Source organism: Salmo salar, chromosome 16, assembly GCF_965601325.2.
Source record: "Salmo salar chromosome 16, fSalSal1, whole genome shotgun sequence".
NCBI lineage: Eukaryota > Metazoa > Chordata > Actinopteri > Salmoniformes > Salmonidae > Salmo > Salmo salar.
In genome coordinates, this window is record NC_138306.1 from 78,798,800 (window position 1) to 78,823,130 (window position 24,331).

At 43.0% G+C, this 24,331-nt stretch overlaps 2 protein-coding genes across 5 annotated transcripts in view; one reads left to right on the top strand and one right to left on the bottom strand.

The window, feature by feature from the left end:
- Positions 1-24,331, top strand: part of LOC106574607 (uncharacterized) — a 104,000-nt gene that overhangs the window by 41,312 nt on the left and 38,357 nt on the right. The window lies entirely within an intron of this gene.
- LOC106574771 (filamin A-interacting protein 1-like) overlaps positions 1-24,331 on the bottom strand; it is an 82,816-nt gene that overhangs the window by 36,446 nt on the left and 22,039 nt on the right. The window contains exons 2-4 of the mRNA XM_082963008.1: positions 8,741-9,072; positions 6,211-6,384; positions 3,430-3,608 (exon numbers count right to left, since the gene is read on the bottom strand). Of these exons, the coding sequence (XP_082819134.1) occupies positions 3,430-3,608; positions 6,211-6,384; positions 8,741-9,061 (674 nt within the window). The 5' untranslated portion in view covers positions 9,062-9,072. The remainder of the gene's footprint in view (positions 1-3,429; positions 3,609-6,210; positions 6,385-8,740; positions 9,073-24,331) is intronic.

Sequence of the window (24,331 nt, forward strand, 5' to 3'; positions counted from 1 at the left end):
GGAGGACTTAATTCTTCCTGCTGCCGCAGAAATGGCTGGGACAATGCTGGGGGAAAGGCCAAAAAAACTATACAGACAATGCCTTCATCAAGCAACACTGTTTCACGTCGCATCAGTGACATGGCAGGAGATGTTTTGAAACAATTACTGCTTCGCATACATGTATTTTCTGCACTATGCAATGATATGGGCAGCGAGCATGTAATGCTTTTACAACATACAGAAGTGCGCTGGTTATCAAGGGGCAAAGTATTGACACGTTTCTAAAAAAATTGAGAGAAAAGCTTAAAGTTTTCTTTACTGACCATAATTTTGACTTGTCTGACCGCTTGCATGATGACGAGTTTCTCACACGACTGGCCTATCTGGGTGATGTTTTTTCTCGCCTGAATGATCTCAATCTAGGATTACAGGGTCTCTCCGCAACTATATTCAATGTGCGAGACAAAATTGAGGCTATGATTAAGAAGTTGGAGCTCTTCTCTGTCTGAATTAACAAGGACAACACACAGGTCTTTCCATCATTGTATGATTTGTTGTGTGCAAATGAACTTAAGCTTACGGACAATGTCAAATGTGATATATAGCGAAGCACCTGAGTGAGCTGGGTGCGCAATTACGCAGGTACTTTCCTGAAACGGACGACACAAACAACTGGATTCGTTATCTCTTTCATGCCCTGCCTCCAGTCCACTTACCGATATCTGAACAAGAGAGCCTCATCGAAATTCCACCAAGCGGTTCTGTGAAAGCTGAATTTAATCAGAAGCCACTGCCAGATTTCTGGATTGGGCTGCGCTGAGAGTATCCTGCCTTGGCAAATTGTGCTGTTAAAACACTGATGCCCTTTGCTTACCTATGTGAGAGTGGATTCTCGGCCCTCACTAACATGAAAACTAAATACAGGCACACACTGGAAAATGATTCCCACGAGCCGGGTTGTGACAAACTCGCTCTCATTCTTATGTTTAATAAATGTATTGTATAGCTTGTGTTTGGCAGGCTTACAATGATGGCAGAAAACAACATTTGAGAGTGTGCTGACCCTGGTGCTAGAGGGGGTACGCAGCTGGAGGTTGAATGTTTGAAGGGGTACGGGACTATAAAAAGTTTGGGAACCACTGGTCTAGACAAACAACCAGGGATTAGATGAGGTAAGGCAACACCTCAGAGACACCCACCTTTACTCTACCGTTGTTCCCCAAGCACTTCACGTGTTGCTCTAGTTCTGCTCTAGCCGGTCTCTGAGCGAAGACAGATGACGAAGACAGACGTAGAAGAAAACTTCCAGGTCTACTTTTTTTTTACAGTTTATGCACTCAAGCCCAAATCTGGATGTCCTCTAGTCTACAAAGCTATGGCCAAACTTTAGTCATTACCATGGCGACCTGACATCTTGTTGAACATGCAGTATGATTAATGCTCTTTTCCTCCTAGACCATTGTATTCTTTCTCTCCCGTATAAATCTTTCACCTTGTTCTCACAGAGTAATTAACGTGAACCCTGGACGGAGGGATATTTATCATGGCACTTCATCACTTCCTGACACGCTCCTCCGAACCGTGACTGAGCCCAGTCCTGCAGGCCCAGGCCGTGGCCGCGGTCCGCCAAGCCAAACACACCGACCGACCCAGAGAGGTTCTGATAATGCGTTCATCATAATTAGGGCATCTCGCTCTGGACTGGGCTGATGGCCAAATCTCTCTCTCTCTCTGAAGTGATTTGGTGGACGTGTGAATGAATCTGGCTGAGGCAGCAGGGGCGGCTAAGAGGGAGAGATGGATGGAGGGAGAGATGGAGGGAGGAGGTCATACTATACCTGTATGGTACAGTTTAGTCCGTTTTACACAGATTTACAATGATAGATGTCTCTACAGGAAGGCATAGCCTCAGTCAGAAGGTGAACTCCCTGTTAGGGCTTGAAAGTTCTCTGTCAGGGTGGATACACTTAAGCCAGATCTCTCTGACTTCACTTCACACTGACTGACATTGCCATATAAAGACATTACTATTGACACAGAGAATCTGCCAGAGTACGTGTTTGCAGAGAGAGAGAGAGAGTGAGATGTTGCTTATAACAACGGCAAAGGCAGTTTAATTTTGGGCCAAGTCATCGAGTTTGACTTCAACACACCCGATCTGAACACTATGGTCGAGTTTCTAAGTACCAGAATGATTCTGGGTCATGTTTGAGTTACGACACAATTCATGTCTGTAATAGGGAGACTCTGTACTCTGTCAGATGGTCTGTTAATGCGTATAGATGTCACGTCCTGACCAGTAAGGGGTCATTTGTCATTGTAGTATGGTTAGGGCGTGGCAGGGGGTGTTGTTTCTGTGTGTTTTGGGGTTTGTTTGTTTGTTTCCAGGGGATATGTTCTAGTTTTCTTTTTCTATGTTCATTTTCTATGTGTGGCTGAGTATGGTTTCCAATCAGAGGCAGGTGTCTTTCGTTGTCTCTGATTGGAAGCCATATTTAGGCAGCCTGTTTTTTCCTTTGGGTTTGTGGGTGGTTGCTTTCTGTATAGTCTGTGAACCTTACAGAACTGTTGATTGTCGGTTTGTTATTTTTGTTTAAGTGTTCACTCTCTTTAATAAATATACGAAGATGAGCACTATACCCGCTGAGCCTTGGTCTGTCCCTTACGACGCTTATGACAATAGAGTGTAATGTAGTGTTTGTTTTGGACATCTCCTTGGCATGTCCATTCATTTGCTGTAATATTATACATAGAGTATATTACAGTTCAATTATCACAGTTGCAGAAACCTGGATGAAACCTAAACGTGTGTAAAACTGGGAACCTTCAAGAAAGTTTTTCTCTGTATGTAACTACAGTCTGCTATTCATAATGTCGTTCTAAATTCCAGGTAAATACCAGCTAACCGTAAAGAACACGTATTACTCTAATATCTAGCCTACACAAACATCAGTATGAATCTGTCTATAGCAGCTATTCAGGATTGGGTTATTGTGCTTTGGAAGCCAATGAGTAACGTTTCTTCTGGCATTATGCATCACTCTGTCGTCTTACGATAACATGTCTCAACACAACCTGGGTTATAATACAGCCACGTCATTTATAAGGGGATTACCAATCAAAGGCAACCTGATACTGATGTATTGAATTATTTATCAAGCATTTGGTTTTAAGTCCCTCTTTTCTATGTGAAAACAGTAAATACAAATCATCCATAAAGGTTTTGGCATGTAGGTGTTCATTTCAAGATCATTCATTCAACACCTTGAGGAGCCTTTCGGAGGAGCGTGCTCAACTCTTGTGTGTGTGTGTGTGTGTGTGTGTGTGTGTGTGTGTGTGCGCGTGCATCCGTGTGTGTGTGTGTGTGTGTGTGTATATGTGCATACATGCGTGTGTGCCTGCCTTTGCGCATGTATGTTAAGTTGAGAAACAGAGCAACAAACAGACCTCTCTCGTTCCTGCTCCAGCAGGTTGGTGAACTCGTCACTCTTCCTCATGAAGTCTCCATGGTTCCTCTTCTCGTCATCCAGCTTGTACAGGGCGTGCTTGTGGGACTGCTCAGTCAGCAGCAGCTGCTCCAGCATGCGACGGTGGGTCTCCCTCTGCTTCTCCACCAGCTTGTCCAGCTAGGAGAGACCAGAGCGTTTACTGACCACTTCCTGTCACCTCTATGTGAGGTGATATCGGATGTATAAATGTATTTTAAAACGTGATTGTCCAGTCATGAGACAAAAACCCAAAGTTGATCTTCGAACCTACAAAGTAGCTACTTAATATACATTTTAGCAGACTCTTATCCAGAGTGACTTACAGGAGCAATTAGGGTTAAGTGCCTTGCTCAAGGGCACATCAACAGATTTTTCACCTAGTCGGCTCGGGATTCGAACCAGCAACCTTTCTGTTACTGGCCCAACGCTCTTAACCGCCAGGCTACCTGCCGCCCATATACTGTAGCTGGAGTCTCAACCCTTCCAAGTCGTCTTATCAGGGTGCTACACTTCACTGACCCCAGACTTTACTGAGCTGCTGTATTGTAAAGTCCATGGAGAATAAGAACACCTCCTCCCAACTGCCCACTGCACTGAGGATAGGAAACTCTGTCACCACCGATAAGCCCACTATAATTGAGAATTTCAATAAGCATTTTTCTACGGCTGGCCATGCTTTCCACCTAACTACCCCTACTGCATTCAACAGCACTGCACCCCCCACAGCTACTCGCCCAAGCCTCCCCCATTTCTCCTTCTCCCAAATCCATTCAGCTGATGTTCTGAAAGAGCTGCAAAATCTAGACCTCTACAAATCAGCTGGGCTTGACAATCTGGACCCTTTCTTTCTAAAATTATCTGCCGAAATTATTGCAACCCCTATTACTAGCCTGTTCAACCTCTCTTTCGTGTCGTCTGAGATTCCCATAGATTGGAAAGCAGCTGCTGTCATCCCCCTCTTCAAAGGAGGTGACACTCTTGACCCAAATTGCTACAGACCTATATCCATCCTACCCTGCCTTTCTAAGGTCTTCGAAAGCCAAGTCAACAAACAGATTACCGACCATTTCGAATCTCACCGCACCCTCTCCGCTATGCAATCTGGTTTCAGAGCTGGTCATGGGTGCACCTCAGCCACGCTCAAGGTCCTAAACGACATCGTAACCGCCATCGATAAGAAACAATACTGTGCTGCCGTATCCATTGACCTGGCCAAAGCTTTTGACTCTGTTAATCACCACATCCTCATCGGCAGACTCAGTAGCCTTGGTTTCTCAAACGATTGCGTCGCCTGGTTCACCAACTACTTCTCTGACAGAGTTCAGTGTGTCAAATCGGAGGGCCTACTGTCTGGACCTCTGGCAGTCTCTATGGGGGTACCACAGGGTTCAATTCTTGGGCCAACTCTTTTCTCTGTATACATAAATGATGTCGCTCTTGCTGCTGGTGAATCTCTGATCCACCTCTACGCAGACGACACCATTCTGTACACTTCTGGCCCTTCTTTGGACACTGTGTTAACAACCCTCCAGACGAGCTTCAATGCCATTCAACTCTCCTTCCGTGGTCTCCAACTGCTCCTAAACACAAGTAAAACTAAATGCATGCTCTTCAACCGATCGCTGCCTGCACCTGCCCGCCTGTCCAGCATCACTTCTCTGGACGGTTCTAACTTAGAATTTGTGGACAACTACAAATACCTAGGTGTCTGGTGTACACTCTCCTTCCAGACTCACATCAATCATCTCCAATCCAAAGTGAAATCTCGAATTGGCTTCCTATTTCGCAACAAAGCATCCTTCACTCATGCTGCCAAACATACCCTCGTAAAACTGACCATCCTACCAATCCTCGACTTCGGCGATGTCATTTACAAAATAGCTTCCAATACCCTACTCAACAAGCTGGATGCAGTCTATCACAGTGCCATCCGTTTTGTCACCAAAGCCCCATATACTACCCACCACTGCGACCTGTACGCTCTCGTTGGCTGGCCTTCGCTTCATAATCGTCGCCAAACACATTGGCTCCAGGTCATCTACAAGACCCTGCTAGGTAAAGTCCCCCCTTATCTCCGCTCACTGGTCACCATAGCAGCACCCACCTGTAGCACGCGCTCCAGCAGGTATATCTCTCTGGTCACCCCTAAAGCCAACTCCTCCTTTGGTCGTCTCTCCTTCCAGTTTTCTGCTGCCAATGACTGGAACGAACTACAAAAATCTCTGAAACTGGAAACACTTATCTCCCTCACTAGCTTTAAGCACCAGCTGTCAGAGCAGCTCACAGATCACTGCACCTGTACATAGCCCATCTATAATTTAGCCCAAACTACTACCTCTTCCCCTACTGTATTTATTTATTTTATTTATTTTGCTCCTTTGCACCATATTATTTATATTTTATCTCTGAACTTTCTTCAAACTACAAATCTACCATTCCAGTGTTTTTCTTGCTATACTTTATTTACTTTGCCACCATGGCATTTTTTTGCCTTTACCTCCCTTATCTCACATCATTTGCTCACATTGTATATAGTCTTTTTTTTTTTCTACTGCATCATTGATTGTATGTTGTTTTACTCCATGTGTAACTCTGTGTTTTTGTATGTTGTCGAACTGCTTTGCTTTATCTTGGCCAGGTCGCAATTGTAAATGAGAACTTGTTCTCAACTTGTCTACCTGGTTAAATAAAGGTGAAATAAATAAATAAATAAATAAATTGATTGTTGAGACTGTGCTACCTCAGCCATGGGCCTCTCGTAGATGTCTTCCTGGAAGGTCTCAGCCTTGCTCTGGACGGTGTCTCTCTGCAAGGCCTGAAGGACCTTCTGTGGGGTGACGAACCCATACTGGGCCTCCAAGAGGGCCAAGTCAATCTTCTCAGCCTTCAACACCGTGATCACCTCATCTCTGGCCTGTGGTAGGGGAGAGAAGGAGGGAGAGAGAAGAGGAAACAGTTCTATGAGCATGATAGCTAGACTACCCATAGTTTAGTATTACCAAGAAGAAAGACTACCCATGGTTTAGTATTACCAAGAAGAAAGACTACCCATGGTTTAGTATTACCAAGAAGCCTGTCCTATAGCTAGACTACCCATGGTTTAGTATTACCAAGATGCCTGTCCTATAGCTAGACTACCCATGGATCAGTATTACCAAGACGCCTGTCCTATAGCTAGACTACCCATGGATCAGTATCACCAAGAAGCCTGTCATATAGCTAGACTACCCATGGTTTAGTTTTACCAAGAAGCCTGTCCTATAGCTAGACTACCCATGGATCAGTATCACCAAGAAGCCTGTCATATAGCTAGACTACCCATGGTTTAGTATTACCAAGAAGCCTGTCCTATGGCTAGACTACCCATGGTTGGGCTCCCAAGTGGCGCAGCGGTCTAAGGCACTGCATCTCAGTGTTAGAGGCACCACTACAGACACCCTGAAATCCAGGCTGTATCACAACCGGCCGTGATTGGGAGTCCCATAGGGCTGCGCACATTTGGCCCAGCGTCATCCAGGTTTGGCCGGTGTAGCCGTCATTGTAAATAAGAATTTGTTCTTAACTTCATCGGGGTAGGGGGCAGTATTTTGATGTCCGGATGAAAAGCGTGCCCGTAGTAAACTGCCTGCTACTCAGGCCCAGAAGGTAGGATATGCATATTATTAGTAGATTTGGATAGAAAACACTCTGAAGTTTCTAGAAATGTTTGAATGATGTCTGTGAGTATAACAGAACTCATATGGCAGGCAAAAACCTGAGAAAAAATCCAACCAGGAACTGTGGAAATCTGAGGTTTGTAGTTTTTCAAGTGATTCCCTATCCAGTATACAGTGTCTGTGGGGTCATATTGCATTTCCTACGGCTTCCACTAGATGTCAACAGTCTTTAGAACGTTGTTTCATGCTTCTACTGTGAATGGAGAGAGAATAAGAGCCATTGGAATCAGATGACTGAGAAAATGACATGAGCTCAGTGGCGCGAGCTCAGTGGCGCGCACTCACGTGAGAGTTAGCTGTGCTCCTTTTCATTTCTGAAGACAAAGGAATCGTCCGGTTGGAATATTATGGAAGATTTATGATAAAAACATCCTAAAGATCGATTCTATACATCGTTTGACATGTTTCTACGAACTGTAATATAACGTTTTTGACTTTTCGTCTGAACTCACTGCGCGTGCACAGTGGACTTGGATTACTCGACTGAACGCGCAAACAAAATGGAGGTATTTGGACATAAAGATGAACTTTATCGGATAAAACAAACATTTATTCTGGAACTGGGATTCCTGGGAGTGCATTCCGATGAAGATCATCAAAGGTAAGTGAATATTTATAATGTCATTTTTGTCATTTCTGTTGACTCCAAAATGGTGGGTATCTGTATGGCTTGTTTTGATATCTGAGCGCTGTACTCAGATTATTGCAAAGTTTTCTTTCGCCGTAAAGCTTTTTTGAAATCTGACACAGCGGTTGCATTAAGGAGAAGTGTATCTATAATTCTTTGAATAACAGTTGAGTATTTTATCAACGTTTATGATGAGTATTTCTGTAAATTGATGTGCTCATTCACCGTAAGTTTTGGGAGGCAAAACATTTCTGAACATTACACGCCAATGTAAAATGGGGTTTTTGGATATAAATATGAACTTTATCGAGCAAAACATACATGTAGTGTGTAACATGAAGTCCTATGAGTGCCATCTGTTGAAGATCATCAAAGGTTAGTGATTAATTTTAGCTGTATTTCTGGTTTTTGTGATGCCTCTCCTTGCTTGGAAAATGGCTGTGTGGTTTTTCTTGTCTAGGTGCTGTCCTAACATAATCTAATGTTATGCTTTCGCCGTAAAGCCTTTTTGAAATCGGACAATGTGGTTGGATTAACGATAAGTGTATCTTTAAAATGGGATATAATAGTTGTATGTTTGAGAAATTTGAATTATGAGATTTTAGTTGTTTTGAATTTGGCGCCCTGCTATTTCACTGGCTGTTGAATAGTGTGTCCCGCAGGTGGGACGCTAGCGTCCCACATAACCCAGAGAGGTTTTAACTGACTTTCCTAGTTAAATAAAGGTTAAATAAATGAATACAACTGTTTATTATGACCAAGAAGCTAGACTACCCATGGTTTAGTATTACCAAGAAGCCAAGTGATCTGCCTCTCCTCACCAGATAACCCCGAAACAGCCAAACCCTTGCCCAGTCTCCGAGTCTCTCCTCACCAAACAACCCAGGACCAGCCAAACCCTGGCCAGTCCCACAGTCTCTCCTCACCTGCAATTCTCCCTCCAGCATGGAGAGCAGGAACAGAAGGTCGTCTCGGGAGAGGTCCCTGGCCTTCCCGCCTGCTGCCTTCTCCCTCCGACTGTTACTGCTGGCACTGCCACTCCCACTGCTACCGCTGCCCTCCTTTTCCTTCCTCTGGACAGTGCCTGTGTTTGTGCCTGTGTCATCGGGGGGCTCCCTGAGCCTAGCCCGTCCTGCACCCCTGCCCTGGGGCTCCTCACGTTCTGTGGCCCGCCGCTGTGATCGTGCCTGTTGCTGAGCCAGCTTGGCCTTTGCTGTGTCCTCTAGGCTGTTGCTACGGGAACGCATGGTTTTTTTACCTGGAGGGGGAACAGGAAGGAACATAGTGGGAGGAGATTGATAGGTGGGTTGGGGTGGGGTTGGGTGTAGCCGTGGGGTAAAGGGTTTGTGGGTTGAGGCGGGTGAGAGCTGTGTGAAGGGAGTGATCTGTTTTATTCAGCCCCGAAGCTCAGTCGTCCAGGCTCTGTATCATTGTATAAGACTGTGGTTTGGTTAAATTACTGACTCATGACAATGATGAAGCCATGAATGGCCCGACAGTCTTAAGCTCCATTCACTGTGTCATTTATCGTTTTCTGCGTTATATAGTACCGGGAAAGGTAAACGTTCACCTTAATGAAGAAATGATTGTGAATACAAATCCTGAATAGACATAGGCCAATCTCTTTTCTGTGTGTTTGATCTGAGGATGAAAAGAAAATTGCCTTGAATCATTCATTACATCACCAGTTGTATTAGTGGCCTGGCCTGGCTGACAGTTTATGAGTAAGAGGGATAGCTGTATGACTGCATATGTACACATGCAAGGCATGGAATGATTTGGGGATGATGTCATCGCCGCAAGCAGCAGTCTGCTTGAACAGATCTAAACTCAGAGATCTGGGCTCCAGGCGAGAGCAGACATATCCGTTAGTGAGTGTTTGCTTACACCATCACAATGCACTAGTCCCAGGAGGATAGCGTGTAATTCCGTAAACCTTCATCAGGGTTCTGTTGATGAGTAAACTGTGCCACAGTAGACACTAAAGCAATCAGGCCCTGTTTGGCCCTAATGGATTGCAGCTATTACTCACAGTTAGTCTTGCAACATTTGAGCTGTTCAAACAGACAAAGGGCACAGCTGGGATCCAGGTCGACAAGGAGCTGGTTACGCAACACCTCTAAAGAGTTCAACCCGGGTCACTGTCTTTGGCTGTCCCCATAGGAGAACCCTTTGAAGAACCCTTTTTGGTTCCAGGTAGAACCCTTTTGGGTTTCATGAAGAACCATTTCCACAGAGAGTTCTACATGGAACCAAAAAGGGTTCTACCTGGAACCAAAAAGGGTTCTCCTATGGGGACAGCCGAAGAACCCTTTTTTCTAAGTGTGTACTGCCAAAGTGCCAAACCTGACGATTGCAGAGTGCTCAGTGAGTGTATAATAATATCTAACAATCTCTTTGATTGACTGTCCTGAGAGCTCAGATATGCCCCAGTGTTCTCTGCTGTGCTGTGTGTGTTTGTGTGAGACTGAAATAGAGCTGGCTGGAGTGGAGCATCTGGCATGTCTCCATATCAACTCTGGCTGTTGTACGCTCACTTCCCTGACAAAGCTGTGTGTTTTGAGAGTAAACATTGCCGAGGGCCAACGCTACTGGTCAGTGTTGGGTTTGACAGTCACACCGGCTGTCCTGTTCCATGACTGTAATGGTTGAACGTAGGAGTGCTGGGAAACCTATACTGCGAGAGAACTATACTTCTCACTGGGAACATCTAGGGTTCCAATCCTAGGCTGGATCACTCCCTTTGGCACATCTATACTGGCTTTGTACACTACTTTTAGAGAAACATTGGTAACACTTTATTTTTTGAGCCTAGTTTCCTTTGGAAGCTCTCACCCATTTCACTCCCTCCAGATCATGTCATAGTCCAACAATAAAGTAAACAAAAACTAACAAGAATGTGCAAAGAGAGACTTTTGCTGGAAAGTACCAGTTATTCAAGCAAGCCAAATTAAAGCAAGGTTTGAGATGATGATGTTTTTGGAATTATCTCTGAACTTCTCAGAAGAGCACAAAACAAAAACACCAGTTATGTAACTGCTGATGTAGTCTATGTATGAACTATGAGCATGGTTTTTAATGTTGATGTGTAGTCTATGTATGAACTACAGTGCCTTGCGAAAGTATTCGGCCCCCTTGAACTTTTCGACCTTTTGCCACATTTCAGGCTTCAAACATAAAGATATAAACCTGTATTTTTGTGTGAAGAATCAACAACAAGTGGGACACAATCATGAAGTGGAACGAAATTTATTGGATATTTCAAACTTTTTTAACAAATAAAAAACTGAAAAATTGGCCGTGCAAAATTATTCAGCCCCCTTAAGTTAATACTTTGTAGCGCCACCTTTTGCTGCGATTACAGCTGTAAGTCGCTTGGGGTATGTCTCTGTCAGTTTTGCACATCGAGAGACTGAAATTTTTGCCCATTCCTCCTTGCAAAACAGCTCGAGCTCAGTGAGGTTGTATGGAGAGCGTTTGTGAACAGCAGTTTTCAGTTCTTTCCACAGATTCTCGATTGGATTCAGGTCTGGACTTTGACTTGGCCATTCTAACACCTGGATATGTTTATTTGTGAACCATTCCATTGTAGATTTTGCTTTATGTTTTGGATCATTGTCTTGTTGGAAGACAAATCTCCGTCCCAGTCTCAGGTCTTTTGCAGACTCCATCAGGTTTTCTTCCAGAATGGTCCTGTATTTGGCGCCATCCATCTTCCCATCAATTTTAACCATCTTCCCTGCCCCTGCTGAAGAAAAGCAGGCCCAAACCATGATGCTGCCACCACCATGTTTGACAGTGGGAATGATGTGTTCAGGGTGATGAGCTGTGTTGCTTTTACGCCAAACATAACGTTTTGCATTGTTGCCAAAAAGTTCGATTTTGGTTTCATCTGACCAGAGCACCTTCTTCCACATGTTTGGTGTGTCTCCCAGGTGGCTAGTGGCAAACGTTAAACGACACTTTTTATGGATATCTTTAAGAAATGGCTTTCTTCTTGCCACTCTTCCGTAAAGGCCAGATTTGTGCAGTATACGACTGATTGTTGTCCTATGGACAGAGTCTCCCACCTCAGCTGTAGATCTCTGCAGTTCATCCAGAGTGATCATGGGCCTCTTGGCTGCATCTCTGATCAGTCTTCTCCTTGTATGAGCTGAAAGTTTAGAGGGACAGCCGGGTCTTCGTAGATTTGCAGTGGTCTGATACTCCTTCCATTTCAATATTATCGCTTGCACAGTGCTCCTTGGGATGTTTAAAGCTTGGGAAATCTTTTTGTATCCAAATCCGACTTTAAACTTCTCCACAACAGTATCTCGGACCTGCCTGGTGTGTTCCTTGTTCTTCATGATGCTCTCTGCACTTTAAACGGACCTCTGAGACTATCACAGAGCAGGTGCATTTATACGGAGACTTGATTACACACAGGTGGATTCTATTTATCATCATTACTCATTTAGGTCAACATTGGATCATTCAGAGATCCTCACTGAACTTCTGGAGAGAGTTTGCTGCACTGAAAGTAAAGGGGCTGAATAATTTTGCACGGCCAATTTTTCAGTTTTTTACTTGTTAAAAAAGTCTGAAATATCCAATACATTTCGTTCCACTTCATAATTGTGTCCCACTTGTTGTTGATTCTTCACAAAAAAATACAGTTTTATACCTTTATGTTTGAAGCCTGAAATGTGGCAAAAGGTCAAAGTTCAAGGGGGCCGAATACTTTCGCAAGGCACTGTATGAGCATGGTTTTTACTGTTGATGTGTAGTCTATGTATGAACTATGAACATGGTTTTTAATGTTGATGTGTACGCTATGAAAGAACTATGAGCATGGATTTTAATGTTGCTGATGTAGTCTATATATGAACTATGAGCATGGTTTTTAATGTTGATGTGTAGTCTATGTATGAACTATGAGCATGGTTTTTACTGTTGCTGACGTAGTCTATGTATGAACTATGAGCATGATTTTTAATGTTGCTGATGTAGTCTATGTATGAACTATGAGCATGGCTTTTAATGTTGATGTGTAGTCTATGTATGAACTATGAACATGGTTTTTAATGTTGATGTGTAGTCTATGTATGAACTATGAGCATGGTTTTTAATGTTGCTGTGTACGCTAGGTACGAAACCACAAACATAGTTTGTCGATGAGCACACTTTGTTTTGCTGTCTGTCAGCTTGGCCAAGTTGTGAAGAGGAATCTGCCAGAACACAATTAGTTAGTCACCATATGAGTTAAGAGACCTTGCATGGCCTCCTCTACTGCTAATGATGATGAGGTGCACGACAGTGGTATTATTTTACCAGAACATTCCCTCCTGCATAGTGTTCTGAACAGCAAACAACATCTTCACGTCAAGTATAATCCTGGGGAGAGTTCATAACGATACAATCTGTAACCTGGAAATGACCACTGAACAGATTCCCAATCCCCAGAATGTACCTTTAAAGTCAACTCACCTACAATTGTATAAGGAAGGTGATTGTTATGAAATACTGATACACTACAGTAAACCCAATGGGCAAAACTGGTTGAATCAATGTTGCTTCCATGTCATTTCAACCAAAAATGTCTATGCAATGATGTTGAATCAACATGGAAAACTGATTGGATTTGCAAAAAGTAATCAACGTCAGGGTATTTCAATTTTTTTTTACCCACCTTTCAATCTAAATCCAATGATATGGTGAAATGTTTTGCTTAACTCACATTAGTTGACAACTCAACCCAATGTAAATCAAATCTAGATGTTGAACTGACGTCTGTGGCCAGTGGGAACACTGAAGAAAGCACAATGCCATGACAGTCTTCTCCCCATACATGTAGTAAACTGACCAGACTAGTTTGACATTCATACTCTGTGACACTATGAATGAAAGAGTTTGTAACGTGTGTGAATCTGCCCAGAGAGATTACATTTAATCATGATTTGTTTTCCTACTAATCTGGCCAGCTGAACATCACACAGTGTGAGTCCCAAACGGCCCCGTACTAAAAACATAGTGCACTACCTTTGACCAGAGCCCAATAGGCCCCAGTCAAAAGTAGTATAATGCATAGGGAATAGGTTACAATTTGGGAAGCAAACAGTCATTGTGTCAAACCGGCTCAGGCCCTTTCACATCTCATTGTCTCAGTCTTCTACAGGTCCACAATAGGAGCAGGATCACAGCCAAAAGGTGATGTAATGATAAACAGCACTTCATACTGTTTGTAGAGGATTAGCTATTGCTTTTGGCAGAGAGGACATTACCATATGCACGCAACATGGACTCATGCTTGTGCATGTCTATAGGCCTATACTTTGCATTTTAAGTAATATCAGTCACACACACACACACACACACACACACACACACACACACACACACACACACACACACACACGGTACTAACTAGTACAGGTAGGTAGATACTACCTCTATAGCCAGTACACAAAGCTTGCCTGAAAGACCTGTAACATATCTGTAACATACCTGTAACATAACACAGTCATCATTCCTCAACACAAACTTTGTCTAAAATAGAGTAGAAAATCGTTTGACAAGTATCATGACATCCTGATGTGATTATTACCAGAGTAATGACCTAGGAAAGAGTGCTGTGAGTTTGGGGGGATGTGAGGTTGGGTTTATAAGGCTGCACTGTGCCCTCGGCTTGATGAGGTCACAGACCTGGCAGAACTAGACTCAGCCTCTATCTTACTGAATGGAAACAAAGTTTGTCAAAGGCGCCTGACCTTTACATTGATGCCTTGCCTGCCTCTCACGCTCTCTCTGACGTGCTTAATCATCCAAAGTAATAGTTCTCTCTCTCTCAGGACAGAAGCTGCTGCTTGTAATTCAGACTGTAGTCTGCTCTTACATACAGTTGAAGTCGGAAGTTTACATACACTTAGGTTGGAGTCTCGTTTTTCAACCACTCCACAAATTTCTACAATGACCCCAAGCATACTTCCAAAGTTGTGGCAAAATGGCTTAAGGACAACAAAGTCAAGGTATTGGAGTGGCCATCACAAAGCCCTGACCTCAATCCTATAGAATATTTGTGGGTAGAACTGAAAAAGCGTGTGCGAGCAAGGAGGCCTACAAACCTGACTCAGTTACACCAGCTCTGTCAGGAGGAATGGGCCAAAATTCACCCAACTTATTGTGGGAAGCTTGTGGAAGGCTACCCGAAACATTTGACCCAAGTTAAACACATTAAAGGCAATGCTACCAAATACTAATTGAGTGTATGTAAACTTCTGACCCACTGGGAATGTGATGAAAGAAATAAAAGCTGAAATAAATAATTCTTTCTACTATTATTCTGACATTTCACATTCTTAAAATAAAGTGTTGATCCTAACTGACCTAAGACAAGGAATTTATACTAGGATTAAATGTCAGGAATTGTGAAAAACTGAGTTTAAATATATTTGTCTAAGGTGTATGTAAACTTCCGACTTCAACTGTACATATCACTTGGTAACGATTAAATCTTGACGATTATGCGCGACACACACAGCAGTCCTGGCAGACAAAACCCATCCTCCCATGAAACCTCTCTGCTCTCCAGACCCTGACCGTGGGACCTGTCCCACATGGACCCACACCATCTGAAACACTTGTTTGAGTAACGCAGACTGATATTGTATTTCAAGCCAACTCTTCACATTCTATATACTGCATTGTATTTACCATTAACTTATTTATTACCAGAAGTCAGTGCATGGTCTTTAAAAGGAGTATTTTCTGTTCCGGTATACAGATAGGGTTATGGTGATGACTTCACTTTACGTGCGTGGGGAGGAGGATTGGAGGGATGGCGGAATGAAGGAGTGGGGAGGCTGTTAAACAGAGAGGTCGAAAGGAGAGAATGCAGGTGTGCTTTTAACACACTCCTCTTTTTCCCTTGCACAAACATACAAACACACACACACATAGTATGCACACACACATATGCAATGCACATACCTAGGTGCACACAAAGACAAATAGAACATTTCCTCTTAGATCACTGAGATTTCCTCTTGATCTGTATTTACCTATTTCATAATAATTATTAGTTCTTTTGGATCAGACATGATGTATTTTATAACAATTTACACAAAACTCTCATTACCGCAACAGTTTTCAAAGTCCAAAAAATATATAAATAAAGGGTTGTTTGAGAATAAGAACCTCATCCTGAAGGCATATAAATGAAAAACATTTACTTAACTAAGGACTACTCCTCTAGATGATGCATCGTGGGGGAATAAAACTTTATTGAAAAATTGATGGGAGATTTTTTCAGGAATTTGAAAAAGTGTTACGGTAATGAGACATGTTCACAAAACACTGTGTTTGTACGTAATAAATATTATAGTTTTATGTACACTTCAGCTAGTATACAGTACCTTTATGATTTATGAACAAACTACAGCAACATATTTTGTGTTTTATTGAAATAAATTACATTGTAGCTATAGGCTAGACTCTAATCCCTCTGTTTAGATATCTAGCTATAGGCTAACCTCTAATCCCTCTGTTTAGATATCTAGCTATAGGTTACCCTCTAATCCATCTGTTTAGATATCTGGCTATAGGTTACCCTCTAATCCTTCTGTTTAGATATCTGGTGCAATAGGCTAGCCTCTAATCCCTCTGTTTAGATATCTAGCTATAGGTTACCCTCTAATCCATCTGTTTAGATATCTGGCTATAGGTTACCCTCTAATCCCTCTGTTTAGATATCTGGCTATAGGTTACCCTCTAATCCCTCTGTTTAGATATCTAGCTATAGGTTACCCTCTAATCCCTCTGTTTAGATATCTGGCTATAGGTTACCCTCTAATCCTTCTGTTTAGATATCTAGCTATAGGCTAACCTCTAATCCCTCTGATTAGATATCTAGCTATAGGTTACCCTCTAATCCCTCTGTTTAGATATCTGGCTATAGGTTACCCTCTAATCCCTCTGTTTAGATATCTAGCTATAGGTTACCCTCTAATCCCTCTGTTTAGATATCTGGCTATAGGTTACCCTCTAATCCCTCTGTTTAGATATCTGGCTATAGGTTACCCTCTAATCCCTCTGTTTAGATATCTAGCTATAGGTTACCCTCTAATCCATCTGTTTAGATATCTGGCTATAGGTTACCCTCTAATCCCTCTGTTTAGATATCTGGCTATAGGTTACCCTCTAATCCCTCTGATTAGATATCTAGCTATAGGTTACCCTCTAATCCCTCTGTTTAGATATCTGGCTATAGGTTACCCTCTAATCCCTCTGTTTAGATATCTGGCTATAGGTTACCCTCTAATCCCTCTGTTTAGATATCTGGCTATAGGTTACCCTCTAATCCCTCTGTTTAGATATCTGGCTATAGGTTACCCTCTAATCCCTCTGTTTAGATATCTGGAGCTGTAGGTTACCCTCTAATCCATCCGTTTAGATATCTGGAGCAGTAGGCTACCTCTCTAATCCCTCCGTTTAGATATCTGGTAGCAATAGGCTACCCTCTAATCCCTCTGTTTAGATATTTAGCTATAGGCTACCCTCTAATCCCTCTGTTTAGATATCTGGAGCTATAGATTACCCTCTAATCCTTATTTTTAGATATCCGGAGCTATAGATTACCCTCTAATCCCTCTGTTTAGATATCTGGAGCTATAGGTTACCCTCTAATCCATCTGTTTCGATATCCATGGCTAGTCTCTAATCCCTCTGTTTAGATATCTGGTCATATAGGCTAGTCTCTAATCCCTCTGTTTAGATAACACACCACAGTCAACTCATCCTGAAATCTCTAAAACACAGTTGTCTAACTCATTCCACAGAGGACCGAGTGTCTGCGTGTTTTCGCTCCTCCCTTGTATATGATTGATGAATTAAGGTCACTATTTAATAAGTAACTCCCTTCACCTGGTTGTCTAGGTCTTAATTGAAAGGGAAAACCAAAAACCAGCAGACACTAGGCCCTCCATGGAATGAGTTTAACACCCCTGATCTAGGGATGTCAGCTGATGGACACTATGACATATCCAACACACAGAGTTACATCACTTTTATCACGCCATTTCAGCACTTGCATTTGTACGCTTTAATTGCACATTCCAATGTTTCATTTCCATAGTGTAGGCTATAGCATTTCTCTCAGGGGACATGATCAAGAACTAGAGAGGTCACAGAATAGGACAGACAGTATGGTATGCGACAACACAATGTACTGTAAATCAAGGAAAGAGAGAGCACTAGAAAGTCACTGCGACGTAAAACCAGATCAGATTACTCTTCTCTTCTCCCTTTCTTTCAGACTCATTGTGTAAGAAGCATGAATGCAGGCAGGGGTGGATAAATGATCATTCACGTCAGTTGTTCAACTATGTAATCGTAGATGACTTATTGTGCAATGATTTACGAGAGCTATCTCTCATTTGGTACTGGATGTTTTCCCTCCAGCCTAAATGCCAGAGGTAACAGATTCCCGTCCTCAGTTTGTAAAGACTGTTAGTATTCTCTGCTTCACATTGTATTGTTGTTTATCACAATGAGACAATGGGAGATTCATCCCTGCCTATCCTCTCTGACTTGACCTATGCACTGACACAGACAAACACAGACACAGATACCGGTGTGTGTATGTTGTGTTCTCGTAGTGTGACACAGTACAGTTAGCAGCTGGTGCGGAACCTAGTAATACAGTACAGTTAGCAGCTGATGTGTAACCTAGTGATACAGTACAGTTAGCAGCTGATGCGTAACCTAGTGATACAGTACAGTTAGCAGCTGATGTGTAACCTAGTGATACAGTACAGTTAGCAGCTGATGTGTAACTTAGTGATACAGTACAGTTAGCAGCTGATGTGTAACCTAGTGATACAGTACAGTGAGCAGCTGATGCGTAACCTAGTGATACAGTACAGTTAGCAGCTGATGTGTAAGTTAGTGATACAGTTAGCAGCTGATGCGTAACTTAGTGATACAGTACAGTTAGCAGCTGATGTGTAACCTAGTGATACAGTACAGTTAGCAGCTGATGCGTAACTTAGTGATACAGTACAGTTAGCAGCTGATGTGTAACCTAGTGATACAGTACAGTTAGCACCTGATGTGTAAGTTAGTGATACAGTTAGCAGCTGATGCGTAACTTAGTGATACAGTACAGTTAGCAGCTGATGTGTAACCTAGTGATACAGTACAGTTAGCAGCTGATGCGTAACTTAGTGATACAGTACAGTTAGCAGCCGATGCGTAACTTAGTGATACAGTACAGTTAGCAGCCGATGTGTAACCTAGTGATACAGTACAGTTAGCAGCTGATGTGTAACTTAGTGATACAGTACAGTTAGCAGCCGATGCGTAACTTAGTGATAAAGTACAGTTAGCAGCCGATGTGTAACCTAGTGATACAGTACAGTTAGCAGCTGATGTGTAACTTAGTGATAGAGTACAGTTAGCAGCCGATGTGTAACCTAGTGATACAGTACAGTTAGCAGCTGATGTGTAACCTAGTGATACAGTACAGTTAGCAGCCGATGCTAACCTAGTGATACAGTACAGTTAGCAGCTGATGTGTAACCTAGTGATACAGTACAGTTAGCAGCTGATGCGTAACTTAGTGATACAGTACAGTTAGCAGCTGATGTGTAAGTTAGTGATACAGTTAGCAGCTGATGTGTAACTTAGTGATACAGTACAGTTAGCAGCCGATGCGTAACCTAGTGATACAGTACAGTTAGCAGCTGATGCGTAACTTAGTGATACAGTACAGTTAGCAGCTGATGTGTAACTTAGTGATACAGTACAGTTAGCAGCCGATGCGTAACCTAGTGATACAGTACAGTTAGCAGCTGATGTGGTACTTAGTGATACAGTACCGTTAGCAGCCGATGTGTAACCTAGCGATACAGTACAGTTAGCAGCTGATGTGTAACCTAGTGATACAGTACAGTTAGCAGCTGATGCGTAACCTAGTGATACAGTACAGTTAGCAGCTGATGCGTAACCTAGTGATACAGTACAGTTAGCAGCTGATGCGTAACCTAGTGATACAGTACAGTTAGCAGCCGATGCGTAACCTAGTGATACAGTACAGTTAGCAGCTGATGCGTAACCTAGTGATACAGTACAGTTAGCAGCCGATGTGTAACTTAGTGATACAGTACAGTTAGCAGCCGATGCGTAACTTAGTGATACAGTACAGTTAGCAGCTGATGTGTAATTTAGTGATACAGTACAGTTAGCAGCTGATGTGTAACTCAGTGATACAGTACAGTTAGCAGCTGATGCGTAACTTAGTGATACAGTACAGTTAGCAGCTGATGTGTAACCTAGTGATACAGTACAGTTAGCAGCCGATGCGTAATTTAGTGATACAGTACAGTTAGCAGCTGATGCGTAATTTAGTGATACAGTACAGTTAGCAGCTGATGCGTAACCTAGTGATACAGTACAGTTAGCAGCTGATGCGTAACCTAGTGATACAGTACAGTTAGCAGCTGATGTGTAACCTAGTGATACAGTACAGTTAGCAGCTGATGCTTAACTTAGTGATACAGTACAGTTAGCAGCTGATGTGTAACTTAGTGATACAGTACAGTTAGCAGCTGATGTGTAACTTAGTGATACAGTACAGTTAGCAGCCGACACGTAACCTAGTGATACAGTACAGTTAGCAGCTGATGCGTAACCTAGTGATACAGTACAGTTAGCAGCTGATGCGTAACCTAGTGATACAGTACAGTTAGCAGCTGATGTGTAAGTTAGTGATACAGTTAGCAGCTGATGCGTAACCTAGTGATACAGTACAGTTAGCAGCCGATGTGTAACCTAGTGATACAGTACAGTTAGCAGCCGATGCGTAACCTAGTGATACAGTACAGTTAGCAGCTGATGCGTAACTTAGTGATACAGTACAGTTAGCAGCTGATGTGTAACTTAGTGATACAGTACAGTTAGCAGCTGATGTGTAACCTAGTGATACAGTACAGTTAGCAGCTGATGTGTAACTTAGTGATATAGTACAGTTAGCAGCCGATGCGTAACTTAGTGATACAGTACAGTTAGCAGCCGACACGTAACCTAGTGATACAGTAAAGTTAGCAGCCGAGGCGTAGCCTTGATGCCACCTTACTGTCCTTCTGTATTTGACCATCATCAATCATCCATGATGCTTTATACTCTACTCCATGATTCACCTTTTCACTCTCCTAAAGTATTTCACACCAGCACCTTGGCCTGGGACTCTCATACCACAGTCATGCTCGGAGTACGACCTCCAAACTGTTTATAGCTGTGCCTATGGAGTTTCTTAATCATCTGGATATTCTCATCCTGAATTCCAACATGCCTACTATCTACACTTGTTATTATGTTAAAGTTAGTGTTAATATCAGTAAGTGTTTATGCATGTGTGGTTATTAGCGTGTTAGTAGCGAATAAGGGCTACTTTTCTCTCCAAATACTGTGAACTGAAAGTGGGAAAGGCCTACAGGCTTTTCCATCCAGCGCCAGCCCCTAGAAAATGAATTGTTTACAAACAGCAGGGTGATCTCCTTGGTTACGGGCAGCGATCACAGTTCAGACTCTGAGGTGGATGGGGCGCCGGGCAATAAAACCGTTCCCTGAGTTTCCTGCTACAACAGAGAACTCATTTGAGAATTCCACAACTCTGAGATAAATCAATTGCTGGGGACACATGGCTGTAATTCCTCCAAACTGACCAGAGAGATGTTCAGGAGCGGGTCATGTGAACAGGATGTTTTAGTACGGCCATAAAGTATGCCATTCTAAAACGCCTCTATATATGATGTTGTTGTAGACCTATATTTCCGTTGCTGTCGTGTGGGTCTATAGCAGGGAGTGTAAATACTAAGCCACAGTGGTAGCCACAGTGCTCCAAGTGATGCAATCGAATCAACTTTAGTTATCTAGAGATAACCAAGTGTTGACTTTTAAATGTTTTAATTTGCAGGAGTGCCTCTTGAGATTGTCATGAGTGGACTTTAACTTTAAGTATATTGCGTCACTACATTCTAATTTCTGTCACCACACCTACAGAATAGCTCATTGAATTAAAACATAACCTTCAAGCCAGCATGGCTACAACTCATACCAAGAATGATCCCAACTTCATGAGCCCCAGAGTACAGAGTAGACACACAGTGACATATGACATGACACGTGCATGAGTGCAACACAGTCCCAAGGGTCCCCAGAAAGAGAGAGGACGAGGGGTGAAACCTGATGATGAATTACAAGACACATGAAAATACAACACAACCCTGTGCTGGATGCAAACATCCAAACCTCCTCCTCCTCGTCGAACTCCCACGCAGCGGCCAAAATAAATAGAGGAATCTGTTCAGAGTCTCAGGCCTCGCTCAAGTAGCATGACACAAGCTGTTGACAGAGGGACAAAGGGCTTTGTCCCCCTGGGAGGAGAGGAAAGACAGATCCTGTCTCTACACAGAGGTCCTGCCAGGTTTGGCTTGAGGGGTCTGTCTGGAAAGACGTCCATGCATGTGTGCGTGCGTGTGTCAGTCTGTCTGCTTATGTTGAGGTGTAGTGGTTGCCATGGGGATTATATCACATGATCTCATGGTCTGGGCCAGATGCCAAACTCCAATCCCACTTTTTATGACCGACCAGGAATGCAAAAGCACCTAGGGTTGGTCTGTCTGTCTGTCTGTCTGTCTGTCTGTCTGTCTGTCTGTCTGTCTGTCTGTCTGTCTGTCTGTCTGTCTGTCTGTCTGTCTGTCTGTCTGTCTGTCTGTCTGTCTGTCTGTCTGTCTGTCTGTCTGTCTGTCTGTCTGTCTGTCTGTCTGTCTGTCTGTCTGTCTGTCTGTCTGTCTGTCTGTCTGTCTGTCTGTCTGTCTGTCTGTCTGTCTGTCTGTCTGTCTGTCTGTCTGTCTGTCTGTCTGTCTGTCTGTCTGTCTGTCTGTCTGTCTGTCTGTCTGTCTGTCTGTCTGTCTGTCTGTCTGTCTGTCTGTCTGTCTGTCTGTCTGTCTGTCTGTCTGTCTGTCTGTCTGTCTGTCTGTCTGTCTGTCTGTCTGTCTGTCTGTGTACTGCTCTACTCTAATTTTCAGTCTATAAAGTATAAACTTATTGCCTTGTACTGTACTTTTGAGCTTTGGTATTCATGAATCTGTCTATCTCTGTGAGTGTGCTCTTCCATACAGTATATTTGATACTGACTCTCTTGTTTCATTAGTTGGCAATGGGGACAAACCGCAATATCATCTTTAGCAACACACTGTACCTTTTAATTTATGCAGGTGATTATGATGAGAGGTGTCAGTTAGTGACACCCACCACCCCCTGGTTTCACACCCTGACACCAGAGCCCAGGGAGGAAGCTGCCAAACCCTCAGGAGTACTGACACAGACAGATGTTCCTGGATTTTCCATGGATGTGTTTTTGTAGAGAGATGGGGAGACAGACACAGTATGTTTTCAGGTCATGGACATTAATGTTGGGTCTCTTCTTAAGGAATACGGTACAAAGAGCCTGGTCCCAGATCTGTATAGATCCTCTCTGTTATGTTCGTTCATGGTGATGCCAAACATGACAACAGTAGTCAGAGCAGAGGACTTGGCTGAAGCACACTGTATATATCTGGGACCAGGCTATATTACAATATTTGGCTGAAGCACATGCAGTATTATCTGGGACCAGCAGGCTATGAAAGCGTGGTGCATTCTCATGGAAATATCCACTTCCACCCGCCCGGAGCACTGGCATATCAACACAGCGGTTGGCGGTCGCAGACAAGACTCACCGGGTTGGGTGTGAATACCTGGGATGTTCTATCACCACATGGGCCCCCCGTCCCGGGGCAGAAGACACATCATGATGAACTTTACTGGTGCAGCCAGCCTGGTACCCTCCATTCCTACCTCCATAGATAGTATGGTCAAGACCCCATACTTACACTGCACTTGTTGCTGTCCTGTACATGAAACCTCACCTGGGACATGTTCTATGCTATCAAATCTAATTTTATTGGTCACATACACATTTTTTGAAAATGTTATTACAGGTGTAGCGAAATGCTTGTGTTCCTAGCTCCAGCAGTGCAGTAATATCTAACAATTAATAACAATACACACAGGTCTAAAAGAATAGTGCATTCGGAAAGTATTCAGACTCCTCGACTATCACCACATTTTGTTACGTTACAGCCTTATTTTAAAGATTAAAAAAAATAAAAAATCCTAATCAATCTACAAACAATACCCCATAATGATGAAGCAAAAACTGTTTTTTAGATTGTTTTGCAAATTTATTCAAAATTAAAAAACTATTACATAATTATTCAGACCTTTTACTCAGGTCTTTGTTGAAGCTCCTTTGGCTGCGATTACAGCCTCGAGTCTTCTTGGGTAAGACGCTACAAGCTTGGCACACCTGTATTTGGGGAGTTTCTCCCATTCTTCTCAGCAGATCTTCTCAAGCTCTGTTAGGTTGGATGGGGAGCGTCGCTGCACAGCAATTTTCATGTCTCTCCGGAGATGTTCGATTGGGTTCAAGTCCGGGTTCT